At 38.2% G+C, this 10,656-nt stretch overlaps 1 protein-coding gene across 2 annotated transcripts; it reads right to left on the reverse strand.

The window, feature by feature from the left end:
* Nucleotides 1-394: 394 nt before the first annotated feature.
* Nucleotides 395-10,152, reverse strand: LOC127414043 (receptor-interacting serine/threonine-protein kinase 2-like). 2 transcript variants are annotated; one of them, XM_051651715.1, is made up of 11 exons: nucleotides 9,875-10,152; nucleotides 9,264-9,417; nucleotides 7,338-7,487; nucleotides 7,098-7,228; nucleotides 5,230-5,279; nucleotides 4,950-5,111; nucleotides 4,774-4,859; nucleotides 4,520-4,582; nucleotides 4,176-4,338; nucleotides 3,925-4,086; nucleotides 395-1,488 (listed from the first exon to the last, which is right to left on the reverse strand). In XM_051651715.1, the coding sequence occupies exons 1-11, from the start codon at nucleotides 10,015-10,017 to the stop codon at nucleotides 1,184-1,186; spliced, it is 1,569 nt and encodes a 522-aa protein (XP_051507675.1). In that variant the 5' UTR covers nucleotides 10,018-10,152; the 3' UTR covers nucleotides 395-1,183. The 2 variants fall into 2 exon arrangements, with proteins under 2 accessions (XP_051507675.1, XP_051507685.1); XM_051651725.1 differs by lacking the exon at nucleotides 9,875-10,152 and adding an exon at nucleotides 8,052-8,802 and having other exon boundaries at nucleotides 9,264-9,400.
* Between the last annotated feature and the right edge of the window lie 504 nt (nucleotides 10,153-10,656).

Raw genomic sequence — 10,656 nt, forward strand, 5'->3', positions numbered from 1 at the left:
TTTATTCTAAACTGGTCTTTATCACTAAATCATCATTTTATTCTTGGTCACTCATTGTCCATGATTCTCTGTCACAATATGCAAGGACATTTTCACTTCCCACATTAAGCTGTGTAAAGGCCCGAATAGCAAGGGGCTTCCATTGATCTCTAAATTGAACCACTGTAAAGACCATCCATGCAATTAGACAGGGACTGTGAGATGGTATGTAGTATGGTATTGACCTCACCTAAGTAATGACCATTCTTTACAAAGTGGATCTTACACAGAGTTTAGGTCAAATGCTGAAGCGGCACATACTGTAAAACTGTGCTAAATCTTTAAAATAGCTTAACATTTAATAGATGCTGTTTCTTGATGTGAAGACACCATATTTGTATTAACATAAATCTTTTATTCAATTTTTGTTTTATATATGGTGTGCTATTTACATAGGATATACAATATTCCATTAATTGCAATTAAAAAAATGTCTTGTTGCAAGATACACTATGATCAGAAACTGCTAACTACTGAGCCTGTTGTGCAACATGCACAATTTTAAAGTCTACCATCATACTACATTCAACATTGTATCATAATGCATTGTACACAAAGAAATACATTCACACTTAATGAATGTGGTGAGAGTAAGAATAAATGTAATATCTAAGTGAAGAAGAGTAGGCTAGAAAAGAGAATAGCGTAAACTCTTTATAATCTGTTATTAGCATCTCGAACAACTGCTTCAAGATTAACGGCAACTGAGAGTAAATGCTGACAATGAACACCCCATGTGAGAAATAGTATATGGACGTATGGATGATTAAGGGAAATAGTCTTACATTTCCTCCTAAAATGATTTTTTTTTTTTTTTTTTGTTATATTTTTCCTCTCCACATTTAAACACAAAAAGAATGTAATCAAAATAGTAATTGCCTCTCCAACAGAACATCGTCATGTTCAAAGGCACTGGAATAATCCCTCCAGTCTGTGAACTGGGAAACAATGAAATCTGCAACACCCTGCATAATGGGTGTTAATTTGATGAGATTTTTTTAGAAACTGCATGGCAGCATACCATTCCAGAGAGTCTGACCTCTCTTAATTTCTGCTTCAGAGCACCTCAAACAAGAATACAATGAAAACTGCAACATGTTAGAAAACTAAGGACATGTTATAGTGCAGGCCTGTTTGGCACAAGTTAACCAGCCTGCCACTTTTGTGCTCTTTGAGTAATTTCAGTGGATACTAGACCCAAATTTGTGGCCACCAAGATGGCAACATTCTCACCGAGGCACGCACAGATATCAAGTAAACAGCGAGTGCGTGCGGTCAAGGTCAGGGCTGCAGTGATGATCTCATATGTCTCACGCGTCACAGCCTGCCGAGCCCGCAACATGTCTAGTATTTTGTTGAGTCGTCCTTCGGTCATGCAGCGCACAATGGTCTCGCGTCTCTCCTGCAAGAGTCGACAACAGCTCATTCCTGCAGACATTTGACATGGTACTGGAGAAAGAGTAAAAATTATAGTATATGTTAAAATCATTAGTTATCTTTTCATCTTTACAGTGTAATTGTAGAGTAAGCAGCTAACATAAAGATACTTTTTTAGCGCAGATCAAGAGAATCTGAGCAACTGAGCCTCATTCTGTTTTCAGTTACTTAAAGGAATAGTTTACCTAGAAATGGAAATAGATTGTGATTCAGTTTAAAAAATGACATAGATTTTGGGTTGCTTCTAACTAAAATGTATCATGTGCCTTCAGATTACTTGGAATATGACACAGGAGTCACGTGGACTACTTTTATGACACTTTTGGGTTCATTTTTGGGTCCGCTATCAACTGCCATTGTACTAAAAAGTTAGACTGGGATATTCAATAAAATATCTCCTTTTGTGTTCTACATAAGAAAGTCATATGGGTTTGGAATGATTTGAGGGTGAGTAAAGGCTAATTAATATTTATTGGGCGAACAGGCTTCTTTTAGTTCGCCTTAAAAGATAACTAAATGCAGTGAGTTTTTTCTGCCTAGGTATTTGTTTTGTTACATTTCTCCTGTTCGCATACATCAATGATATTCTTTACCTAGGAGAACCCGGCTGGTTGAAGAGCATTCTTGATTATTTAAATCGTGGGTGTGGTTTGGACGTGGAGTTTTTTTTATTTACAATCGTACGTGTCAGCGAGAAGGATATAGCTGTAGGTAGTGCTCCAAAAAGGAGCGGGAGATCCAAATTGCCAGCAAAGATATTGGCAGCCCCTAACCTAACCCTAACTGTGTGTGGAAGTGACGCCCCCTTTTGGAGTTGGCACACCCCCCTTCTAGTGTAAGCCCTCTTTTAGAGATTCCTCCACCATTTAGAGATCTCCGTGCCTGCAGTTTTTTATATGATTTACAACCAAACTCCACGAAGACAGCATAGCCATGACAAATGCGTGGAGACAGATCAGAGAAATCAGATCAGATAACTTGTCACCAAAAGTGGAAGGGGCTCCATGACAAGTTTAATAAGGCAAAGAAGTGATGCAGCACTAAAAGCGGTGATCCACAAAAAGACCTCCATTATTGGCATTACTTCCGTGGCTGGAACAGTACGTTAAACACTGCGACATCGGGGGGACTTGGTAGCTCAGTGGTAAAATACACTGGCTACCACCCCTGGAGTTCGCTAGCTCGCTAGTTCAAATCCCAGGGCGGGCTGAGTGACTCCAGCCAGGTCTCCTAAGCAACCAAATTGGCCCGGTTGCTAGGGAGGGTAGAGTCACATGGGGTAAGCTCCTCGCGGTCGCTATAATGTGGTTCGTTCTCGGTGGGGCACGTGGTGAGTTGAGCATGGTTGCCGCGGTGGATGGCGTGAAGCCTCCACACGCACTATGTCTCCGTGGCAACGCGCTCAACAAACCACGTGATAAGATGTTGTTGATGGTCTCAGACGCGGAGGCAACTGAGGCGAATCACTACGCAACCATGAGGACTTAAAAAAAGCACATTGGGAATTGGGCATTCCAAATTGGGGGAAAAATCTCAAAAAACAAAACACTGTGATGTCACCCTTCACCCTTCTATCCCAGCTTAATATGAAGAGACAAATATAAGTAAGCCATTCAGATGTTAATTTTCTTGAAAACTGTAAACATTGTGTCTTTGTGGTACTATGAAAATTCCTGTTTGTTTTGGACTATATCTTTGTTCGACAAACGGCAGGCAGAGGGGCTTATTCAGAAAGCTGTTTTGAAAACAATGTTTATTTTTGCAATTCCATTCTGTGGCACTAGTGTCGCAGAATTTAGATACTTCAGCTTTAAATTTGCCATTGCAGTTTAAAGTAATTAAACATATGATAGCAAGATTGCACATAGCTGAGTAAAGATATGTTTTAAAATTGTGCCTTCACTCTTAACCAGTTTTTCACTGGTATAAAACCTTGTATACTACAAAAGATTTAACAACAACAACTAGTGATTCTGAACCCCAGAACACCGTATTTAAATGAACAAAACACGACTAATTCTGAGAAAAACAAAACTCTCTCGGGAGGAAACACACTGGATACAGATAAGGCATTAGTAGGACAATCATTCAGGAAGTGAGTGAGCACAGTCCCACAGAACTGCTTACTGCGCACATGTGAAGGCACAACACAAACAAGAACTATTACTGTGTACAGTTAGTTTACAGTATGTTAGAATATGTACACAAAGTCCACCAGATTTATTTAGCTAAAATACAGGCAATCAAAATAAAATCATGCAATTCAGACTGACAGAGAGCAGAGATTTTACTTTCTAGATGAATTAAAATAAGCATTAATGGCATGTTTATGCTCCTGGTCCAAACTCTTAAGTTGAAAGTGTGCAGGAAAGGAATGGAGGGAATTAAAGGGATTCAAAAAACTCACTATACTGTTAGGATATTCTGGAGAAAGAACAAATTTCTCACCACTGTGCTGCGTGGAACTCTGAAATAGTGTTGTAAGAGAAACACACAGGGGCCTTAAAGATGTAGGACTCTGTATCTGGGGCACTCCACAACATGCAACATTCTGAGTCAAACCATGACCACTGCCAGTGCTTCCGGATTGGACTGAATCTTTTCCTGTATCTATGTAAATACAAAGTAATTATAAGACATTTCATACTAGCAAAGTGAGAAAATGATTCCAAAATACTATAAAATGAGAGATGACTGACCCCTACAGCATGCAACCTGAGGACAGCCCCTTGTTGCTGTTGGAAGAGAGACTTTTCTTTTTGCATGCACTTTGGGAATCTGTGACGGAGACATGGTCTGATTTTCACTCCTTGGAATCACCTTGGAGGTCCAATTTTTGGGACCATTCAATCCACTGTTGAGCTGGTCATAAAAGAGAGTCAAGGTTCAGCATTTACAAAATGTAAGTGTTATATTCATGCACAAATCATAATAGAGCACAATATAGTATTCCAATGGGGACCTGCTCAACAACTCCAACATATGGGAGAACATCAATAAATCAAGTAAAACCTGCTCAAATAGATTACATCAGTTGCCTTACTTCTAGGTTATGTAGCTCAATAGGCAACTCCCAGCTGGTTTTATAGCTCAGTTGCTTCCTCTCCTGGTGACAAAGACAAAAACACAGACAAATAAACATTCCCACCCAAAACACAGTCAGGCAATTGTCAAATACTTTATAACTGTATTAAATGTAATTTGTATTCAGAATAACATATGAATACGGAATAATCAACCAATCAAACAAACTGTAATTTCAACTACTTTTCCGTTCATCAATCACTAGACAAGTACCTTGCATGCTTTTACATGAAGAACAGCCTCACTGAAAGTCTGTGGATCAAATGCTGCCAACGCTGTCCTTAGAACAACCGCACACTCTGTATGAGCAGAAAAGAGGTTGTGATGAGCAGATCTTATTAGATAACATCAATTTAATTTATGTTAGAATAAAAAGTTCCATTACTAACCCTCAGCTGACGGGCGTTTATTAGGTTCACAGTTCAAGCATGTAATCATGAGCTGGGTTAGGGCATGGTTTTGAGGGGTCATTGGTGGGAGTAAGTCAACCGCCACACCAAGCTCCAACTTATCCTGAGTAAAGAGCATCTGGGTCTGAAGTTGATCAATACCTGTATATAAACAATTGTAGGGGAGATGCATAGGCTTAGGCCAATCGATTACTGAGCATTTCATATTCACAGAATAGGATAGCGTGAATACTGACACATTTAAGAGACATCAACATACCTTCACATGGACGCTTTCTGTTCAACACTTCCCATAGTAGAACCCCAAAACTAGGAAAGCATGGCAAAACCATAATGAGTGCACATGAGCAGTGTATAATTAATTTTTCTATAATGTTTTTAAAAAAATATTACGTAACAATCTCTACTAAAGCAATATCACACGAGCAAGAGTACTGTTGCACTGAATAAGGTGCAACAGTCTGGTTCCATCAGTAAAAAGTCCATAAATTTTTTCCATAGGCGAGTTGATTAATAACAATAACCTGTGAAGACAGACCTACCGTGAGCACTAAGGTTGTTAATCAATGGTATATGCTTCTGTAGAAGCCATCAATTCACATTATAAAAAAAAAAAGAATTATATATATATATATATATATATATATATATATATATATATATATATATATCTTATTTAATAGCGGAATTCCTGGTGGAGAACTATACTACCCATAATCCTGAGAATGGACCCTTTTCACAGACTGTGATGACGCGTTTCCGCCTTATTTAGCAGTGTAAATCTAGCAAAAAAATTATAATAATTTTTTATTATTTAGTGTAAATTTATAACCCTGGAAAGGGTTTTAAAAAACGAGTTACCACCGCTGCAATGAGGATTCTACTACAGTTGCTAAGGAAAGGACAGACAATTTGGCATCTTACTCTCTTTTGACTGCTGTAATATACTGCTCTCTGTTATTTTTTTTTTTTGTTTTTTGTTTTTGGAAAGCTTCACAGTGTAATAGTGTTTTATTTTTTCTGTTGGAGCAAACAGGAAAGCAAAAATTATATTTGTGGATTCTCATATTCACCTCTATACAAGTTTACCCTGCTATCGTTTAATTTCACATTCCAAACCCGGACATGTGAAAGGGTCCATTGCGGCAAAAGAGCCCAGCAGGGATCACCCACTTCCATGACGCACTGCAAATGTCTCCTTAAACTAGGTATGTCGTGATTTTACAATTCACTATTAACTGTGATTAAAAATTTTAAAATTAATTTAACTGTAAGAATTTAGACAGTTTAAAACTGTGACATTTTTTATTTAAACCGGGCAAAAATATTCTATATTTGTCTAACTGCCAAAAACTCACACCGCAGCATCACTACCCTACACTCTCATGCTACTTATTTATTTATATGAATATTTAGCAAAATACTTTGATTATATTGATTCTATACTTATAAGCATTCCCAGACGAAATCTGCAGATATCTGCAGAATTGTGACATCTGTCATTCATAAAAGTTATACGCATTCCCCATCCCGTGTATGTTTGTTTATGACATATTTTAGCTAATTTCATGATGCTTTTAGCTGCCAGTAAGAGTGTAGTACTTTCTGGTCCATTGAATACATTTTGCTGTGTTTAAATCCCTTCCGCAGAATTTCGTAGATTTCCCCTAAAAATCAGTGCAGAAAATGTGAAAAAAAGTCCACAAATTCCATCTGGGCCTGCTTATAACCGATAACTTTAAATCAATAGTTTAAAATTGTTCCATTGTTTTTAATTATAATACATAGTTCGCAATGCTTCATGAGATTGTAGTTAATTTGCTCATTAAGACATTAAGCACTCAGTCTTTCACCTTTGTGTTTTTTGTCAGATTTTCATATAATTTTTTGCTTCAAACCGAACTTTGTAAAAAATCTGAAATGTAGTGATTTATCTCTGAGCTTGTTGGTTTGGTTCATGGCTTAGAAATGCCAATGGAAGAAATACTTCTGGAACCAAAACGGCTAAAAAAAAAAAATGTGAGTGGACACTGTTGCGATCTATATTAGCATGGCTGTGATTAGGTCATAGGCACAAGGCTGCAGCATAACCCCTAAAACTCCTTTTGCCCTCTATTGAAAAATCACCTGTATATGTCAGCCTCCACAGAAGGAATGGCACCTAGTATGACTTCAGGCGACATATATGCCAAGTCTCTGTAACATGGCCCATTGCCATTCGAGGTGGTCATCGTCAAATTTTGGCCCCAGTCACACAACTGCAATGACAAATACATTCACACTGTAAAGTAAGAAATATGGCAACTGCAGCAAAAGCGTGTCCATGTTCCTATTTTTAAGGTATTTTTGAGCAATTCCAGGCAGTACCTTGGCACGGTAGTGTTGGTTGAGAAGAACATTAGTGGCTTTCAGGGCTCCATGAGGCAACGGAATAGCATGGAGATGAGCTAAACCTTCAGCAACATCCAACAGGATTTGAAGACAAAGAGCCATTGAAAGCTCTGGGAACAGGTCTGTCTAATGAAGGAAAAATATACAATATACTGTAATGCAACCTTGTTCTTCCACAAACTTATATATTTTAGATTCCTATTAAAAAAGACTGCTAGAATACACAGAGAGAATTTTAACTTATTCTGACTTATTCACTTTTACTCCAGTGAATATTTCTCAGGGTAGGTTTATTTATTAAAGTCAATATCTGTATTTCTCCAAAAAAGCTACTGAACATTTCCCCAGGACAAAAGATAGTTCACTGAACACACAACGACCTTAGCTGGGCAAAAATAAGGTAAACCTGCCATTACACTAGTGGCATAGGTTTCATGTGAACACTGGGGGGGGGACACATCCCACCTTCACCCCATCATCACTACCAAAACAAAATGGAAAAAGTCAGACAAAAATATCAAACCATTGTTTTGGCCAACAAATACTGTAATTGATAAACTGTAAACATTTAGACATGTAAAACGTGTGATAACGTACCCCAATAAAAATTTGTCAACTTGCTTCAACCTGACATTTATTAAATACATCCTTGCCATTAAAATATAGTTCAAACTTTTGGTTAAAATGTACCTTCATTATATAGTTGAACCTTGCTTGAATGCATTCCAGTGTGGTTTAGCTGTGTTCACTTGTTTACCCTAAAGCTATTACAAAAATAGTATGATATTAAAGTTTTAGTTTAGTTTGGAGGATTGAATTCACAAAAAATATTTTAATTTAAGAGGGTTTTGAACTTTTGACTCAAATCCTTATAGTTACTTATGGCCGAATTGACTTTTAATATTTCGTATATGTTCGAACATTTTCACTAGTTAAAATTCTAATTCTTAATATCGTTGTGAAATTCTACTAAAATTCGAATTTTCACTAGTAGTAATTACATTCCAGATATCAAGAATTAGCATTTTGGGGGGCCTGGGTAGCTCAGCGAGTAAAGACACTGACTACTACTCCTGGAGTCATGAGTTCGAATCCAGGGTGTGCTGAGTGTCTCCAGCCAGGTCTCCTAAACAACCAAATTGGCCCGGTTGCTAGGGAGGGTAGAGTCACATGGGTTAACCTTCTCGTGGTCGCTATAATGTGGTTCGCTCTCGGTGGGGTGCATGGTGAGTTGTGCGTGGATGCCACAGAGAATAGCGTGAAGCCTCCACACGTGCTATGTCTCCGTGGTAACGCGCTCAACAAGCCATGTGATAAGATGCGCGGATTGACGGTCTCAGAGGCGGAGGCAACTGAGATTCGTCCTCTGCCACCCAGATTGAGGCGAATCACTACGCCACCACGAGGATTTAGAGCACATTGGGAATTGGGCATTCCAGAACTGGGGAGAAAAAGGGGAAGAAAAAAAGAATTTGAATTTTAACAAGTGAAAACTGAATTGTTGATATCAACAATTCATATCCTGTGAATGATCAAAAGTCAATTTGGCTTGCCATAGTAACTGAAATATAGCCCTTGTGACAACCTTTCATGTGTGAAAATTAGCACTGGTTTTCCCTATTACAAGCAATTGGTACTAAAAAGCTGATTTATTCAAATGGAATGCTATTGTGCTCTACGAAAATACTGTTTGGTTTTTCTATTTTTAGTACTGTTATTACTAGATACTTCCTTGCCCAGGGCATTTCCACTGACCTATCACACTCCCTTCTTTAGATAACTGACTCATCAGGCACATTAACACCTGTCTGTGAGTCATTAACGTGCCTTTTTTTTAATTTTTTAAATAAAGTATATCCAAAACAAACTAAACTACTATTGCATAACCAAGTTTATGCTCACCTCATGCAGTGCTGCATCTAGAGATCCCTCAGTCATCCAGTCCCACACTAGCCCAACTAAAGAATGAGTCTTGTACACACCCAATGGGACTAGTACTTGCTCAGAACAGACCTTTTCCAATATCCGTACTTTTCTTAATCTATCAATCCATTTACTGATACCATGAAAAGACAAAGAGAGAGAGAGAGAGAGAGAGAGAGAGAGCACAAACACAAAAACAAGGGCTTTAGTTTTTCTTGGAACTACCCTGTAATAGTTTCTCATTTGAAAGGTCATGCATGACTTTAGGAGTTCAGTTTAAATCACTGTATCAAGTTATTTAGCTATACATCCACATGATTAAGGGGACGTTCACACCGAACACGTTTTTGTGTTTCGCGCACTTTGTTTCATCCTCTCGTATTTTTACAGTACGCATTCGGTGTGAACGTCCCCTAATGTATTCGCACAACGTTTTTACGCAGGTTTAACTCCAAACAAGGCATTGCAATATTTGATTGTTTAAATTTCTATCGCACTATCGTTAACATTGTCTTTTTTGCAAATGCGCAACAAGAATGTACAATATCATCATGCACAGGTTTGATAAGTTAAAATATGCGTTACTTTACCCATCCGTGAGTAACTTGACAGCCACTTTGTGTCCCGTGCTTTTGAAACGGCTCCGCATACAAGCACCAACATTCGTTTTGACCCAAACTACATCTTGCAAGTCCTTTTCATCAATATCCTGCAGATGGCTGGGATGAGCCATTCTCTGAATCCCGTCAATTTCGGAACCCTGGTGGGATGTTAAGAGTCTGCACGACTAGATGCATTGGTTATCGTGATTATAGAATGAAAGGAGCAGTGCTGATGACACGCAGCGTGTTTATGTCGAGTCCTATTGGCTGTTGTGTTGAGTTCGCAGAAATCCCCGTGACTATTATTAACAAAGTCATGCAATCCTTGCAAAACAATTTCCATCAACATTTCCATCATCAACACGATTGATTCTCATGTGCATGCTAGAGCAACGCAGCAAGAAGCTGAGCACAAGTCTAAAAGAACGATAAACTCCGATGTACGAGAAGATACGCGAAAAATAACCAAAAGTACAGTGATGTGTTAATGGTTTTGAGTTTAGTGTGATTTTATCGCTTTGCAATATGACTTGACAGCATCTCATTGTATACAATTTTGTCTTGAGTTTGTTAAAGGGACAGTTCACCCAATAATAAGAATTCTCTCATCATTTACTCACCCTCATGCCATCCCAGATGTGAATGACACTTTGTTCGGTTGTACACAAACAAAGATTTTTAGAAAAATATCTCTGCTCTGTAGGTCCATACAATGCAAGTGAATGGTGACCAGACCTTTGAAGGTCCAAAAAGCACATAAAGGCAGCATA

This window comes from Myxocyprinus asiaticus, chromosome 2, assembly GCF_019703515.2.
Source record: "Myxocyprinus asiaticus isolate MX2 ecotype Aquarium Trade chromosome 2, UBuf_Myxa_2, whole genome shotgun sequence".
Classification (NCBI taxonomy): domain Eukaryota; kingdom Metazoa; phylum Chordata; class Actinopteri; order Cypriniformes; family Catostomidae; genus Myxocyprinus; species Myxocyprinus asiaticus.

Coding starts and splice junctions, on each gene's coding strand:
- LOC127414043 (XM_051651715.1), bottom strand. CDS start 10,017: ATGGCTCATCCCAGCCATCTGCAGGATATTGATGAAAAGGACTTGCAA. Junction 5,112..5,229: donor CAGAAAGCGTCCATGTGAAG/GTATGTTGATGT, acceptor GTTTATATACAG/GTATTGATCAACTTCAGACC. Junction 1,489..3,924: donor GAGTTCCACGCAGCACAGTG/GTGAGAAATTTG, acceptor CTCTTTCTCCAG/TACCATGTCAAATGTCTGCA.